The 18,945-nt window shown below is 37.6% G+C and overlaps 1 protein-coding gene across 1 annotated transcript in view; it reads left to right on the top strand.

Annotated features, from left to right (window-relative positions):
• Positions 1-18,945, top strand: part of lrba (LPS responsive beige-like anchor protein) — a 626,133-nt gene that overhangs the window by 579,687 nt on the left and 27,501 nt on the right. Inside the window, exon 52 of the mRNA XM_052010590.1 lies at positions 12,277-12,444. Coding sequence (XP_051866550.1) covers positions 12,277-12,444 — 168 coding nt within the window. The remainder of the gene's footprint in view (positions 1-12,276; positions 12,445-18,945) is intronic.

Raw genomic sequence — 18,945 nt, 5'->3', positions numbered from 1 at the left:
TCTTTGAGGTCTGAGCATTAGAACAGTTTTAGAAATGGAGGGTATATTGCAAATGCTCTTGAGAATGTGCATAAGCAGCCTAAAATCAAGTTTTCCAAAGAAAGTCAGAGGAGAATATTGGAAACCAGTGAGAAGTGGAGGTGTAATTTGATTCAATAGGCTGAAACCTGGTGGTATTAAGGATTGCTTGCGCCTAGAAATTTTGGGGAGGAAAATTCTCATCTTTCTCTAGGACCTCGCTCTTTTCCTTCCTGTCAGCTGATTCCTTTTTACATATTCTTGCTTGAAAACATTTATGGGTAAATTTTCTGCTTCAGAAAATTGGCTGGGATGCACAGTTTCTCTGTATGTGTACCATGAGCACATACCAAGAAATTGTCCATACCAGTCAGTGAAATGTGTGACTTTTCAAATACATAAAATTGAATAAAGAAATAGTTAAATTGTAAAATGATCAAAAATTTATTGATGTCCTATTTCCTAGTTATTTTAAAGTACAAAAATGATTGAGCCTTTTCACTAAATTTTTAATGAGAGATAAGTAGCTAAATAATTGGTCCGTCCTTGGTAATCTTTTCCTCTATCAACAAAAGATCAACAGCTGATTTGATCACTGTAATTCTTAATAGAAAGTAGCAATTGTCAGTATATATAAATAATTGATGTAGAGAAAATATTGTTCAGAATAAGTGCCTTGCTTGTAGCATTGTTCACAGGGAGAGAACGCTGAGTCAGACTTGGGTCATGCATATTTCATTCCTATGCATGTGCAAAATCTAGGAAGTATTGAGAGCATGAGTTCTGTGCATCTTACAAAAGGTAGACCATGGAACAACACAATCAATTGATTTCCAATTGGAAATGTGCAATTTTGTGAAAAATAAAAGAGCTACTTGTGAATTATTTGTTTATGACATGATAAATTTCGAAGAAATCGATTACAAAGTGAATTCAATGAATTATTGCAAGGTCCATGAAGCCATGATTTTCCTTCTGGGCTCCTTCAATGGATGTGCTCAATGGTGTGCAACATGTATGTACACTCAACTGCTATTATTTTCATTTGTGCCTGTGGGGCCCAAGAACAGTCGAGGTCTCTCTCGCTGAAGCAGGCCACCCTGTGATGTGAGACCTGTTTCAACATGTTAAATGGACCTGCCCGAGCAAGTCCTAATCTGTGAAATTGAATGCTGGGCATTGGCTTCTAGTAAATCCACTTTATTTTTTTTTGAAAAGCCCTCTCACAGGAATTCTCCCTCAGGCCTCCCAACCAATTCACAACTCTCCTTCACTTCCCCATATGATCACATGATCTAGATTCTCAATCTATCAGTTTTTTTTTGCTTTGTATGCTGAAACAAGTGGAAGAAAGGTGTTTGAATGCATAAAGTGTAAGCACTATTCTGTTGCTCAAGTGCCTAATAGAAATTTACAATAGCAGAATCTTGAAAGAAACGTCTTGACCAACCACACTACCCAGGAATTGAATAATTTCTGGGCCATAACACAACTGATGCCTCTAGAGAGTTACTGTATGGAACCAGGCCCCTTGGCCCACTGTCCACGTTGACCATCGATCACCCATTTACACCAATCCTATGTTCATGCTATTTTTTTTCTTTGCCTCATATTCTCATCAGTTTCCCCCAAATTCTACTGCTCACCTATACAATAGGGGCAATTTACAGTGGCTAATTAACCAACCAACATGCACGTCTTTGGGATGTGGGAGGAAATAAGAGCGCCCAAGGGAAACTCATGATCACAGGAGAACCTGCAAACTCTACACAGATGGTACCTGAGATCAGGACTGAACCTGTGTTTCTAGTGCTGTGAGATAGTAGCTTTACTAGCTGCTCCACTTAAAAGTTTTAATTATGTAAGCAACTAATAAAGAGATTTTTAACAGAAGCAATTAGCATTTTATTGGACCAGCATTTGCACATGTGAATTTGTGGATATGCCCAATCCTAATTCCCTCTCCAGTACCATATATCCTTCTGCATGCATCAGTTCTCTAACAGATTGACTGTGCATCCCTTAACTCCAGTAGCGTGGCATTCAACCACATTGGACTAGCCTTTGGAATTTTCTCTTCAACCTTGTGTATCTCCTTTCCACCACTAAAAGCTTTTTTGAAAAAACACTTCAACTAAACTTTCAGTCAACTCTTTTAATTCTCCAACAAAGACTGGCCATCTGCTCCTTTTCTATTCTGTGAAGGCACAGGAAGTTTTTTTGAATTAATTGCTTGTTCAAATCAGCCAAAGTCCCTATTTCTGGTTTCTATCCAATGATGACTTCTGGAAGATGTATTGGGACTTTCATTGCCTGAACCGCCCGCCAACATTCCCTGTAAGCAGTTATACGTGACATACTGTCACTTAGATGAGGCACTAGAGGGCTGCTAGTCACTATGGAACAGTACCGCTGCATGAATTAGGGAAGAGTAAAGGAGAAAATTAGGCGGCCTGAAAACAATTGCGTTATGCTTTTTTTCCAGATCGTACAGTTGAAAATTGATCTTCTTCCAGACAGAAAGCTGATACTGGCCTTCCTATATCACTTGGAAAATTTGGACAGGCATTTCCTGCCACCAGCCACTTTTGAGGCTCTGGTGTGATTTTTCAAGTCAGGTGCATGGGATGACATCATTCCCTATATGACGGTCCTTGCAGCAGAACTTGGACTACATGGTCATTGGATATTCCTTGGACAATGTAGTTTCTTCACACTGAACCAATCTAACCTTGATTCCCACATCCTGCAGCCCTGCCTCCACTTTCTTCTGATTCTGATTACTTTTCTCTTCCTTTGCTGCCAGTCTCAACTGCTTTCCTAGCCAAACAATCTTTCCATTTTGCTGATCCTGTCTTTTTCCCAAGCAATCTACCAGCCTCCAATAAACCACACACTTCCCACTCAATAAGAACCTGTGAAAAGACCACCAGACTTGCCACATCTGCCCCTTTCCACTCCACAATTAAAATAGAAATAAATGTGCCTGGGATAACCTCATCACAAATGTATGATGCTGCATTTCAATGGCATCTATCACACAAGGTTCACATTTTATCAAATTCAGTTTGCAATATATCAAATTTTTTTGTTACTACATTCAGTATATTTTGGTGTAACATGCATGAGTTAACTAGTGATTCTGTTTTGACCATCATTTGGATAATGAATAAAACTGGTGAAGAGCAATACTCCCAAAAACAGTCTGACAAAGCATTTGCTTGTTTCTGGGCCCAAGTCATGTTCACCTGTCACTCATTCAATATAACAAGTTTTCTACTCTCAGGGAATCTAATTATTCCCTATTAGTTGCCTAATACTTTTTTTGAAGTTAAAATTTACTACATCTTTATCTATTCCTATGTTGAATATGTCATATTCTTCCAAGTCATTTTAAATCCATGTTAGGTTTTCTAATAATTTACCTACAAGCAAAGTTAAAATTAGGGGCCAAAAATTTTCAACAGATTGTTTGAAATAATGGACTTGTGTAAGTTATCCTCCAATTCACGGGACATATCTCATTTGAAACAAACGATTGTGTGTATGAGCCAACAGCTTTCATGTTGCAGAAATGATCTACACAGAGATTGTCTATAGATCATAGCTAAGTATTAAGTCTAAACAATTATCTTAACTGGTACTCTCACTAACACGTTGAATGTTAAGGAACAATCATGTATTATATCAACAGATAGCTCAGCCTTAGCCCCTATTTCAGTTTACTTAATGGAAGGATAGTTAAACAACCAGCTCTAATGAAATAACTAATAAGGTACAATTTTACTAAAAGTTTGGTTAATTAGTTTCCCATCCAACTATTGGTTTCCCTATTACCTATTGCACTAAAACAATTTCAGCTCCATCCTGCCAGTCAAGATAACTTACAATCATTGTTAGAGCCTGACTATATATAGTGTTGTATTCTATCCATTCTTTGTGATCTTTCAAATGCATTTTCAGTCTATTGCGCTTGGCCAACACCTGGTACCCAGCCAAGTTCAACAGATACATTGTTGTTTCTGTTTTTTAAATTGGTGACTTTTCTGCCTATATAATCTTTATACTCTTTTTCTCCATTTATTAATTTAAATAGCTGGTTCTTGCTCTTCACAAAATCCTTTTCATTGAAATAGTTGGTATGAAGCATAGAGCTGATGACTAAGGAATAGGTTCTCAGACTTGGGTTGCTTTTATAAAGCTAGCAATGAAAAAAATAATTGAAATTCCAAATAGGGGAAAACAATTGAAGAATCTGTAACTGCTTCAGGCAATAAATAAAGAGGAAATTAATTATTCAAAATAACAACTAAATGTCCTACCCCAATGAGAATATTTCTCAAATTTGTGCCATTCTTTCAATAACCCGTATGTCAAATACTTATTTAATTGCCTCAGTGGAATTTCCTGGAACAAATTTATACTATCAAGTATTGACTTTAAAATGTTGCCTAGATTTTGGAAATAATACAGGAATGGGTTCAAACAAGAGATAAGATATTTATTTATTAGTCACATATATATCAAAACACAGAGTGAAATGTGTCTTTTTGCGTTACTGAGAATGTCTGGGGGCAGCCCACAAGTGTCGCCACTCTTCTGGCACCAACATAGCATGCCCACGGCTCCCAACCTATACATCTTCGGAATGTGGGAGGAAACCGAAGCACCTGGAGGAAAACCACGCAGTCACGGGGAGAACGTACAAACTCCATACAGACGGTGGCTGGAATTGAACCCAGGTTGCTGGCGCTGTAATAGCATTATGCTAACGCTACACTACCACACTATAATGACAAACAATTGTTGAAAGTCAATGCAACAAATTTAGATAAAAGTAGAAAATATTGTGAATACATAGATCCACCAATATTTTCTTTGTTAATTCCACACTTTTGTCTGGCTCCTATCTTAAGATAGTGTGTGTTTTGAATCTGGTGTTGGGAATGCAGTGACATGGCCTAACCAATGGAGCCAGCTGAATGCACTTAGGGTCTCAGTGCTGGATATGTTGGCCTAGGAGAGGATACTGATATTGGTACGCTTATCCTTCTAACAAGTTTAGAGGATTTTGTAAAGCAGAGTTAGTAGTATCTTTCCAGTGCCTTGAGCTGCCTGTTGTTGGTGGTCCAAATCTTAGAACCAGGTAGGAGGGCAGGGATCTCTGAAATCTTAATCTTCAAACTCCCTTTTTGTGAGTTGGCTAAAGACTCTGCTGGTGCATTGAAGGAAATGGTGAATTTCATTGTTGTTGTCTGTCATCCCTGAGAGGTAGTTCCTGAGAAATGGGAAGTGGTCCACATTATCCATGGTTCTGCCGATTATTGGCAGAGGCCAGTGCTGTACAGCTGGGGAAAGCTGGTAGAGGACCTTTGTCTTGTGGATGTTAAGTATAAGGCCCATCCTTTGCATCTTGTGTTCCCTATCATCACCCCATTCTTTTCTGTTCAATAGTTCTCTGACTCTGGTCATTTGTGTATCTTCCTTTGTCCCCCTGTCTACATCCAAGTAGGTAACGCAGTCTAGAATACTTCCCTTGAACCTTTCTCTCTTCTTTTGTTTAAGGCACTTCTTAAAGCATACCCATTTGACCAAGCTTTTACATCTTTCTTTGTTTCAGCATTCATTCTGATTATGCCTTTGTAAAGACCCTGAGGGATTATATGAATGCATGGTCATGTCATTAAGGTTTGACAAAGAAGTTCTTGTATTCCTGGTATTAATTAACAGGTATAACTCTAGTATTAATAACTTTGACAGTATGTCTTTGATCTGATAGACTATCTATATATTGCAATGTTTCAAGAGTAAGAAGTCTTGCCAATCACTTGATTATTTGTACAACTTTGATTTCTTGACCACATGACCAACTGCTGACCAGTTACTACCCTACAATAATTAAACATAAGATGTGTGGGAGCCTCGGTTATACATGGATTCCTCCCATCTTAAGAATGCCTATGTAAGAGGCAAGGAAAACTGTTACAAAAATGATTATTTTCTGAATAGTTGACATCGTTCTATACTAGCCCAAGAAAAATGGATTCTTAGCTTTTAATTCGGGGCAAATCCTTTTCATATTGGATTAAAAGAAAAAATTAGTTCTAGTGCTAATTGAAAGTTGCATCTTGCATTGCTGCTAATGGAACTATGTGTCAAATTGCTCATAAATTCTGTTATTTGTAATGGAACAGCTCTAAGGTCTGCTGTGGAAAACAATGTTGAACTTTACCTTAATGTGATTTAACTCACTTTTAGTTTTATAGTAATGAAGCAAACAGTCCCTGATGTTTGTGACACAGATGATAGTGACCTTTGTGAGGATAAAGACTGACTAACGTACCAGTCAGGTGTCTGAGGTAGAGTCCTAATCAGCGAGGTCCTGTGAATCTTTGACAACCAAGTAAGCCATGCCTCCAGTCAGAAACAATGAAATTCACAAACATTCAAAAACAATTAAAATGTTTTAAAAATCAATCACACCATTAAAAAGCTAAAAGTAAAATTAACATTTAAAGCGATTAGAACACCAGAAAATATTTAAGTACATTTAATACATTTGTAACTACATTTATTAAAAGAATAAAACTGACCTGAAAATTGGCTGTCTTGGAAGCATTACTGCCCATTGAAATTGAATGCATTTGATAAACATTTAGCATCCAGATTTCCCAGTATAACTGCTGGGAAACCACAGAAAATTGACACTCCACCATGAGAAATCCAGCCATGGAGCACAGTCAGAAAGGCAGTGAAAATCAAGAGTGGTCCTCAAAGGTGCTTTGAATTGTCAATCTGGATCTTCCTCCAAAAAAGACCATACTCTAACTTACAACACCCATCCTGTCCTATTTATATGTGACAATGTTGGTTGTTTGCCAATCAGAGGAATATTCTTGTGGCTATTTCTGCAACAGCCTGCCAAATAGAATGGCCTAGAAATAAAATAGTGCTACATTTTATTTGTTATACCATGTAGAGGGTGCCATTATGGATTGAAGTATGTCAAATTGCATTATTCTGATACATTGTTCTGCCCAGACTCTGGTGATTCCTTGAATGAGGGATATTTTGATTAAGGCCTGCCTCAGCCCGGATGTGCCTTTATTGCAGCAGCTTTAAAGAAACCCATAGACACAATTGGTGACAAAGATGGGTTGGTGCTTCCTTTAGCATGAGGGAATAAGGGAGCAAAGTTCTGAGAGCATGTGTGGAGAGAAGAGTAGTTAAAATGCAGGCAAAGGATTCAGTATTTTGGGGACCTCAATATGTGTAGACCCAGCTGTTTTCCCTTTATCTAGTAAGAATGGAGATGTACTTTAGGGCTAGTGAGTGCCATTGTTGCAGGAGAAGACATGGAACAGAGAAACATGACTATGTGCAGAACAAAGAATTGATATAGCTGCTGGCAGAGTCATTCAAAACAGTTGTGAGGTTACTGCTGTGTCATGGACTACTGTAGAGGTATTGTACAAAGGTACAGTTGAAGCTTTAAAAGGACATTTTAATCCAATGCTGTCAGAAATCTTTGAAATGCAAAGGTTTGGCATAAGCAGAAAGGACGGGAGAAGCAAGTTGGTGAGTACGTTGTCAGTTTAAAAAAAATTGGTGAAGAAAGTATAATTTTCAGACTCTATTAGAAGGCATTGTAGGATTGGTTACTACATGGACTCATTGATGAAGTAACTTGGATGAAGTCGCATTGTGGACCTGATGCTCAGGGGAGCATGTTACATTTGCACAGGTATATAGATGGAACTTAAAAATGTGTGCCACTTTTGCCCAGAAACATGTGTTGGATCCGTGAGTAAGCCCCCAGAGAGTGTGATGGCGATATCCCCTTCTTCATTCATAGCACTGGGCTACAGGAAGCAAATTAGGCAGGAAATAAGGGGAGGAGTAATGGAATATTTGCTGAGGTCGATATGCGCTTTCAGCACCTTGATGATTAAGAAGTCACGGTCAATATAAATGATCTTCATGTACAAATAATAATTGACATGGGTTTGAATCTCTCATTAGTGAATTTAGAAGCAAATATTCAGCACAACTCCATTGGTCAATACAATTACCATACTACAAGAGTATTCATGGTGAGAAAGTCCAGTGCAAGGGCATTGAAAGACAATTGTCTGTCATCGAGGCTAAGTGGTCAGAATTCCCATTGCTGATAGGGAGGGACTATGTAGAGGCACTGCATTTTTTTATTAGGATCTCATTAATTGTGTTGGTGAGGTACCCAAAGGCTTACAGAGACTCTTGGTACAATACAAACAAGACTTCTATAACAACTAGATTCAAATGAAGCTCAGATTTGCAGTCATTGGAAAGACAAACCTATTTACTGTCAACTCAGACTAGCTTCTTGTGTCCTTAAGCAGCAGGTGAAGGAAAAACTGTGAAAGATGGAACAAAATGGACTGTCAGTGCAGATATGACATGAAACATCTTAGCAGTTTTGATACAGTGAGTTGGCAATCCCATTAGTTGTAATCTTCAAGGCAGGTAAAATTCTGAGATTATCCAGGGGCTAAAAGGTGACTTTAAAAAGAGCCACTGATGATATGCAGTACCCTTATCCACGATTCAAGATTGGTTTGCAGATGAGCCAAGTTCTTAATGCCCCAGCAACTTGTCTCATGTCTACGCACGGGGAAATGACGAGCCAGAGAATCTGATAGCTATCCAAGTATACGAACCTTAAGCATTGACTACTCTAAGAGGTGAAGTCAGCCCCAAAGATGTTCCATTCAGTGGCAGGCAAAATGGTACAAGAGCCCCTAAGGGTGTCTATGTAATCAGAATGACATTGATATTGCCTAAGGTGGCATAGGAACATTTGAAGGTGCCAGACAAGTTCTCCACAGGTTATAAAAATGGAGTGTCCATCTGAAACAGAACAAGTGGGTTTTCATACAGTTTGAATTTGTTTACCAAGGCATCAGAATGGACCACCACCACCAAATACGCTCTGGTCCTGCATATGAATCCAATCCTATGATATGCAGTTGATTTTTAATTCCATCTGGAGCAGTCTGGCGAGCCACTCATTTATACAATCACAATCTCTAAAGGGTCTGAGTCCAGCTACTGAAAACAATAAATTTGGCTCTGGTGGCATAGCCCACATGCAAAATCAAACTAGCAAAAATAAAGGACACATGAAGATATTGTTCAGGATTTGCTCTGCTTTTAAATTTTTAAATGCATAATATTATTTTTAAATTAAGGTTTTATTTTAATTGTTACTTCTTGGTTTAGCATAATACAGCCTATTGTGTTATGTAATGTAACAAAAATGTCAATTCCAAATAAATCATCCCTTATTGAAATGAATTCCAATGTTTGATAATTTGATGAAAAGGAAAGCAACATACTAATGTTGCTGTGGTGTATTATGGAAATGATGCTTTAGTATGATTGAACAAACTAGATACTTATGGATAGCTAGAAAAGGAGCTGCAGTTTCAGAGTTAAATTGCAAAATGCGTAGAGATCCTGATGAAACTGCAGCCCTGAAGACAGTAGTGGCAGTAATTAACCTGATGAGTCTTCAGTCTCAGGACATACCCTTGCTCACCAGGAAGCTATATTGAGAAATCCCCTGAAATGTTCTATTGATTTGAAAAACTGACATGTGCACCCCAGAATTTGTCTCCTGCATAGACTTTGCTCGATGCTGGGAGCACAAATTCTTTTAAATCAGTCCTATATGTTAGAGATAATGCATTATTGAATGTCAAGTTCATATCAGACGATATAGAGTAATTTGGTGTGCTTGTATTGGAATAAAGCTCTCTATCTTTTCCTAAAGAATATGTATTCATTTCCAAATTATCTTTATTGAAGTTCAAAAAATACTGTTATATGCATTGAATATAGTGAACTTAAATGTTCTGAAAAACATTTTGTAAGTTTGTAACGTGAGAACAAAAAGTATGTTTGCCAAAAGCCAAAAATGAAGAGGGTGTCAATTTCTATTATATCCAACAGAGTAAAATGCTCTACGGTGCCTTGATTTTCAAAGTGTTAATGAGATGTATTCTTAATATTAATTACTAAATTGCATGTAATATTACACTAGTAATATTGTCCCTATAACCTGGTATATGTAATATATTTTTAAGTATTTCAATTTGTCAGTAAGTTGCCTATTTTTTAACATAAGAATACTAGCCATTGGTTGATAAGCTAAAACTTGAATCAAAAGTTGTATGTGCCCAGACATATCATGCCGAGAGTAAAATTGTGTAATCATTGGCAATGCTTTTTATCTTCATACACTGTGGACTACAGTAGAAAATTGCTCCACTTGATGTTTCAATACATCCTTATCCTGCTGTATTTTCAGTACTTGAATTTCACAAGAACATTTTTTATGTAATTATTTTCCATGTTACCTTTACTAATTCTATATCAGTGAACTCTAAATATTCACTAAGTTCACTCAAAAATACCACAAACAGGACAAAACCAGCAAGACTCTTGCAATCCTGCTACATTAAATTATAGTTTCGTTTTGGGAAAACTCTCCCTTTTGCAGAACTCGCCGAGCATTTAGTAGGCGCCTACTCTAATAGCAGCTGTCAAAACTCACAGAACTCTAGGCTTGCAATATTTTTAGAACGGTAAAGATTACCTCCATTAACTGAAGCCACATAATTGTTGTCAATGGTATATTCTCAAGATAAATGTACAAATGTGAGGCAATGTTACTTGATATCAAATATATAGATGTGGATTGTAGCCCTATAGATAAATACACTACAACATTAATGGAAGTATGCTTAAATATAGGGTTCTCTGTTTAGTGGCAACTAGTGCCGTTGCCTAGGTTACCATCTAATGTTTTTAATGGAAGGCATCAAATAATCATTTAGGCATTGGTCCAGTATAATTTGGCATATTATCTACCATTTGGTGCCTTTATTTAAACATCACCAGTGCTTCTTGTCAGCATTTGAAATGATCATTGCTAGATTCTTAGTGTTCTACTTCAAACATTTCTATTGTAAAACCTTTGAGGTTATTATTAGGCATGTACATTCCAGACTGGTCTTTTTAAAGTTATATACAAATCATATGTAGCATTTAAGTGAACACATGTGTGCAATGATATGTATTCCTGTGCAGGGCACTCTTCTACATCCTGATTGGATTGAAATCATTCTTTAACCTTTATTTCAAATATATATTTATGAAATGTAAAACCAGATGCCCCCTTTTTTAAGATCATAACATTTTGAATTTTGCAAGGCTCTGAAAATGAGTGGATGCCATTGAACTAGTTGAAGATAATGGATAAAAGACTTTTAGGAAAAGAGAATGGTTAATAGTTCATTCTTCTGCTAAACATAGTATGGTAAATGTGAATTGGATATTTTAATCTCCACAAACTGATTCGAAGACTACAGGGGATACCAATTAGGGTTGAGTGATTCACCAGAAGAGGAAAGAAAATCACATATCATCATGCTTTGCTAGATTGGCACATGCTCTCATCTGTCATCTCTGGAAGCTGGGGGTGGAGGTGGTAGTGGCTGTAGAGGGGGGGAATGAAGGAATCGGGGAATCATGGGCAGTTGAAACTATTTGCCTGTTATTTTCCTGGAGGGTAAATAATGTGCAGGTAGGATAGAGAACAAAAAGTGAGGAGGTTGAAATTACACAAAACATTTCTTTCTTCCCACTCAAAAAAATACGATATCCACTTTATAGTCAAGATTTCTCTATTTGTCGCCTTTACAAATCATGCTGCAGATACTGACCACAGTAAAATTGATGTGACGTCAGTAGATTGTTACCTTTTTCTAACTGGAAGAACATTTATTTTACAGATGTCATTGCTAAGGTATATTTGCTTGTTACAATCATTGCACTGAAATGGAACTAAAATGCTGCAGATCTTTTCAATCTCCCAAAATCAAGGAATTATGTACTTGAAAATTTATTATCTCATCCTTTACTGCTTTCTACTCCAGTTGCTTGATTTTCCTCCCAAAATTTATTAGCTCTCACTTTCTATGTGGTTAAAAAAAGAATCTGTTAGGGTAATAGAAGATCCATTATTCTAATAATTTATATATGATGTGAATGTTAATAAGAAATATATTGAAATCATTAAATCCATTACCTGTAAGTGACATGCTAAAGAATATTGGTTGAATAAAATAAAATTTCATTAGTGAGCCAAGAAATGCCATACATTCACCTAATTTTGAGTTAAGGTTAATGGTGATTTCTTCAATTTCTCTCTAGGTAAACTCACTCAGGTGATTTTTGGACACTGGGATGTTGTAACCTGTTTAGCCAGATCTGAGTCGTATATTGGAGGTGACTGCTATATCCTGTCAGGGTCACGAGATGCAACTCTACTTCTCTGGTACTGGAATGGGAAAAACCACAGTGTTGGAGAAAACCCCAACAGTAAGTAAAGGAAAAATAATACAAATTATGTTTCTGTGATTTTTTTTTTGTGTGGTTTAGCTTTCAATAGGTGTTTCATGTATTCAAGCTTTGACTGCAGTAATGCAAAAGCAAAGTTTTAGCACAGAATTTTCAGCCAGCAGGAAGCCACTCGTACTTACCATTGGCCTATGTGGCATGCACAAACTCACCTTTTAAACATAAAGATTGATGGTATCACTTCTTAACCAAACCCATCCTGGTCCTCGTCCCTTGATCTGTGAATTGCTGTTATAAGGTTGAAAGGGCAGTGGGATAATACTGTGGGCAGCGCAGGTCTTGTCTACAAAACAGTTGGAAAAAAAACTTTGACAGTTGGCTAAACCATGTCCATTGGTTAACCAGCTGTCAAATTTAACTAAAAGGTTAGAATGTTTCTAAAATCATGTTGTTCAAAGACATGCAAAAACTTTATAAAGGTCAAAGAAGCCATTAAAAAAAATTTTGAAACGTGAACACTTAACACTTTAAAAACAAATTTAAAAATGTAACTTGATTATTTAAAAAAAAGGTGTAAATTGCCTAATAAATTGCTCTTTTCCACTCCTGTAAATGGAGTCCATGTTTCTGCACTTGGTCAAACCTGGCAGATTCTCCAGCATAAATGGTCGGGTCCTGCCACACCTTCATTCCACTGCTGGACTCTTGAGTCCAATGTGGAACATGCAGTTGGGATAAAACTAGTAGGGAAGAGCCAGCTGGTTTGGCACTGGCACATCCCCCAGATATCTGCAGAGAAATCCTGAGATTGCTGCCACTTACATTAAGAAATGCATTTCCCTCTCAAACTCTTGGCTATCTCCCACACAATCCTTCATTTTCCTCATAAATTTAAAATGAGCTTTTTTTTTAATTAACAAACAAAATTGGCTAGATTTTTGTTCATTTGCAAGATGGGGAGTCTTTGATTGAGCTAACTTTTATGGTGCATTGCTAATTGCCCCAGAGAAATTATGGTGTGCCACATTTTTTTAATCCCTGTTTACAAGCTAGCAGGATCAAGTGTAATTCCTCCAATCTCAACAAACTACCAAGTAAATCTGCCAACGCTTTCCCTGCCAAACCCCATACCAAGTGTCCTTTAAATTGCCTTGTAATCACACAACTTTCCCTATCATCATGTTAACTCACGGTGTTGAGTTGTTTCTGTTAACATGCTATTAACATTGTTTCTGCCCTCAAAATAAAATACATTTGACCACTCTGTCCTTGAAAGCGACAGCCTCATTTTGACCATCCCTTTTCTCTCCATAGTGTTTGAGTGTGTACTGTTACTTCCCAAGCCTGTGTTCATCTTTCCTGGAACTCATGAGTTTGAATCCTCTGCTCAGAATTTTGTCCCTGCCACACTTCTCCAAGAACTCTAACCAAATGATGTCCTGTAAATCTGTAACAAAGATAATCCATCCCTCTTAATCCTTCTTGACCTGTCTGCAACCTTTGACAAAGTTGACCACATCATTATCCTCCAACACTTCACCACTGCATTCAACTTGTGGGGCCCCAAGGACTGATACCATTCTTGTGTATCTAAAGATTAACACAAAACAGCTTCTCCTCCTGTGGTGTCTTATTTGACCCTGCAATGAGATTTGGACCACATCAGTAAGAGCACCAAATTTCACCTTCATTAGATGGTTTGACCTCACTTCTGCCTCAGCTTGCTGCTGCTGAAACCTTCACCTGTGCTTTGTTACCTTTAGACTCAGTTATTCCCATGCAACCTCTGACCATTTCTACTCATTCTACCTTCTTTATATTTGAGGTTATCCAAAACCTTGCTGCCAATGTCTGAACTCGTACCAAATCATCTTCGCCCATCGTCCCTGTGCTTATTGATCTATATAAGCTCCCACTTAAGTAGCAGCTAGATCTTAACATTCTCTGTGATTTTCAAATCCTTACTAATTGTGTATTCCCATTGTTGTTGCTTGTGTATTCTAATTTTAAATGCCCCATTATCGGCAGATGTGCCTACAGCTGCTAAGGCTGTAAACTCTAAAGTTCCTTCCTTAAACATCTCCACTTTGCTATTTCCATCTCTTCCTGTTTAAAAAGCTCCTTAAAACCTACCAGATACCTTTTTGACCAAGCTTTCAATCGTCTGCCCAAGTGTCTTGTTATGTAGCTTGGTAACACTCCTGTGAAGTGCCTTAGAAGACTTCCTATAAATATCCAGCCTATTAATCTAGCTGTTTGTTGATGGGAGACTCGCTGAGGAAAAAGATATGAGAGCCGTGCAGTTAAATTCTGTGGGACATTCATGCAAACCATTCTAAACAAGCAGACCCCTCTCACCCAACTACCTAATTCCCAATTAAATTCATACATTCCTTCTTGTATTAAAACATTGTTTTGATATTGTTTATTGTTAAGTACAGAATCTTTATAGGCATTTAGGAAGAACTGTTTTGAGCAATTTCATGCAATGCAGACTAAGAGGTTGATGAGATATTGCCACCACTGGAAAAATTGTGTCATTGCATGCTGGCAAGTTTACATTGGCAATTTTTGTTGTAAAATGATATAGCAGAATTTATGGCCCAGATTTTGCTGAGTAGACAATTAGCTTACTCCTAGCCTATCCCTCTCAGTAAGGACGATCTTGCTGGTTGAGAGCATTTACACCTAGTTGGTGAGACCTTGGGTGCTGATAAATGTGGACAGTCCAGAACAAGCCCCTATCCCAAAATGACTGTCAACCTTACTTTTGCCATGTATCAAAACTGTCAATTTTTTTTCCCAGTTGTTTGAATGTTCCTGACCCTGTGGTGTCTTACAGCAAAACATAATGATAGACTTTCTAGCAAGAATCTGCAACAAGTTCAGATATCGTACAATGGAAGTCCTGAACTTGCTGATATTTATGTGGGTAAATGCCAGCTAGTTCCATTCCTCAAAATATATTTAACCATAGGAATTGTTGTCGAAATGTGTTTCAAATTTAGTCAGAAACCAACTTTGTTTTTGAATTTCAGTCTCTGCCATTGCTAGGCTTTAAATATCATATTATCCATTATTTTCCTCTCCTCTCAATCTTTAATGTATTTCTACTTAGCTGCCATTATTCTCTTTTTGAGCGGTATTGCAGTTGCCTTTGCACAGAAACTAATCCTTTTTTTAATCCTGCTCTCTGTGAAACATTGCAGGCAATGATCACTTATTGAGGTGAATAAGATTCAAGTAACTCTGCAGATTGAGATTCAGATCCTTCTGTACAGGAGTACAGTGTAATAAAGTGCCATAGAGAGCAGGCCACCAGTAATTGTCAATTTATAAGAAGGCTTTGGGGGAGAAAAATAAGATATTCTGAGGTTCACACACTTACTATTTTCTGTGCTAAAAACATTAGTTTGGGGAACAGCTGTTGAATATTATATTGATTTCAGTAAAAGTGTGCAGCTGGTTTGAATTTGTCGGCAAAAGTATGGGGATGAAGCTTCGCCTTGATGTTTTCTGCATTAGAAGTATAACCATGTCTTTAAATAAAGTTCTAATGATGATGACCACAGTACACAAAACAGAAATGGAAAGTTTCATAGATCAGAGATCTGGATTATGCTTTTTGTAATTCAGCACCTGTTGCAAGCCTTAATGTTCAATCCATGGGACCTGTGGGACAAATTAAAATACTGTAGTTCCTGGATTATTATCTTTGGAAAGAGTTTTAATAATTAAGCAGTTCATGAAGGGCCTCTAGTGTCAAAGACCCAAACTGCAGGATCAAGACACCAGTCAGACCCTTCAAACAGAAACGTTTGTACCATTGGGTCAAGGGCAGAACAATTTTTGCCACTTCCTCTCAGTCAGTAAGAAAGTGTACCAAATGCTTCATTAGTTTCATTGCTAAGATATCTTAGAATTGCTTATAGAATCCAGGTCATGAATATACAACTTATTTCCCCCATTTTGTATGTATATGCCATCAATATTTAAATTGTGGTTAAGTTGTTTTTCAGTGGTGTCAAATTGTGCATTTCACTTACTAGAAACAGAGCTTTTTTTAACTTTAAGCGTAGATATTCATGTCTTTTAATAAAATAAACTTGACCTGAGTCATTTGCTTTGACAAGGAAGTAGAAAACTGTATGCATGTTACATATGTAACTGCCCTTCGTGGAAGCTCTTTATAGGAAGTTTACTAAATATTCTTACAAGGGACGTGAGGAGAAGAAACTAGTTTGCATCACTTTCTCTTAGTAGTTCAGGCATGCAAGTTGGTGTATACCAACAGGGCTATTTTCGTAATGTTACTAGAAGCAATCTATCTGACTTCTTATACATCATGGGAAAATTAGTGTAAAGGTATTACTGTTTATTTTTTCAAATCCTGAAATAAGGTGAATAATTTTTTTTGCATGTAGAACTAAATTGTATTTCTTAGTTTCACTTTGAAAGGGTTAAAAATACAGTTAGGTTTAGATGCTGGCAGTCAAAATTATATAGAATTCCCATTCAGCTTTGTGTTGAATATGCTTCTTACAGTTTTATTCCATTTTCAATATTATTATTAAAAGGCACCCTGTAAAACTAAAATGATTGAATCATTTGCACACTTGTATTTTTCCCGTTGCTGTTTTAAGTTTGACCTATAGCAGTTAGTATATCAGAATTGCTTTTCAACATTTGTTTTGAAAATTGGTCAGGTTACATGCATAAATTTAGCATTTCAGTTGGCAGAAGAAAATTGGAGACATAGTAGCTACTACACACCACAGTCACTAATAATATTTATGTTCCATTCTTCATGTTAACAGCTAATGTTGGGATATTTGCTGAAGTGCCTAAATATTTAACAAAAACATTACAACACGTGTAAGTGAAAAAAGGAGAAAAATTGATATTTCTGAAACACTGATTTGTCATATACTTTACATCATTGTCCATTTGTGTGATGTTAATAGAGAACAATGTGTATTTTAATAAAGGAAGATGATGCAAAAAATATAAATGAGAGAAAATCAGGAGCAAAGACCATGGGCTTAAGATGCGAGTTATTTCACATGGAAACTATATACAGTTGTAACACATATATAGCTGCTGTATGCATATTTTGGGTGTCACGAACCAGCAACAAAAGAAACACACTGAGCATGATTCAGTGTTAAAAACTATTTTATTAATCACTACTTATGATAATACGTAAAATAAAAGTTAAAAAAAAAATGTTAGTATGTTAGAATTCAAAAATGTTAAACCTTGAACGTTAACCCCAAAACTAAACTCTTCGTGTGTGTGTGTGACAAAGTCCAAAACTCCAGTTCCGGAATGGTTCTTAAAGTTCAGTTCCGCAAGCCATAAGGTGAAACATGAGCAAGGGCTTCTTCAACAACCACCGTTGTCTGAAGATAAGACGTAGATGTAGAAAAACATAGAGAGAGTACATACGAAATCCAAATGTTCCACGATGGAACCCAAACGACACTTCAGTGTTACTCGGTAGTGACTTCCTCACCCCGAAAAGCATCCGAATCGTGGTCGTCCACACACAAATACCTGTTTCCTTCTACAGGTCAGCAACAAAGTGAACTCCACCGGATTACTTCCAACTTCCATACATGGATTTCAGTGGCAAACACAGTTATTGTTCTCATCCATCGATAGAGAAAACAAGCAGGCTGTGTCTCTCCCTTCTCTCTCTCTCTCTCTCTCTCCTTCTTCTGACTTCTTCAACAACGTCATTACGTCCTTTATCTTCTATTGACGTAAGCACGCCCCACACACACATACACACACACTCTCTATCTTAAAGGGACTTTCACTGAGTCCGTAACATGGGGCAATTCTTAGATCCTTAAGGCTTAACTGCAAAGCGAACATTAATGCCTAGTTATTCCAGTTAAAATTTTGTTCAAGTTGCCATCATTATTGTTGCAGTTATGATTAACAGATTGAAATTTTGTGGAATTTAGAGACTTGATTTTCCCCCCCCCCCCCCCCCACCCCCCCCCCCCCCCCCCACCCCCCCCCCCCCCCCCCCCCCCCCCCCCCCCCCCCCCCCCCCCCCCCCCCCCCCCCCCCCCCCCCCCCCCCCCCCCCCCCCCCCCCCCCCCCCCCCCCCCCCCCCCCCCCCCTTTCTGGACTATTGAGTGTTCTTACAGAATTGATATAAAGCTGCCTGATGAGGATCATGTGAATGTCATTGAGATTTTAATACATTTAATTCAGTACAAATTTCATTGCAACCAGATAATAAAATTACTGTTTACAAGGTAAATAGTTAAACACCTAGTACACTTCCAAGGCACTTCACTAGGCATTATCAAACAAAATTATGCATGAAACCACATAAGAAGTTAGAGCAGATTAAGCTGTAGGTTTTAAGGAGCACCCAAAAGGAGGTACAGGGTTGGAGAATTTAGTGAAGGCACTCCAGTGTTTAAGAGCCACAGCAGCTAAAGGCATAACTGCCAGTGGAGGAGCAATTAGTAATCAGGGATTGACGAGAGGAAAGAATTGATG

The sequence above is a fragment of the Pristis pectinata genome, chromosome 2, assembly GCF_009764475.1.
Source record: "Pristis pectinata isolate sPriPec2 chromosome 2, sPriPec2.1.pri, whole genome shotgun sequence".
Classification (NCBI taxonomy): domain Eukaryota; kingdom Metazoa; phylum Chordata; class Chondrichthyes; order Rhinopristiformes; family Pristidae; genus Pristis; species Pristis pectinata.
Note: the sequence above shows the minus strand (reverse complement) of the source record. Positions and strands in the feature narration are given on the sequence as shown.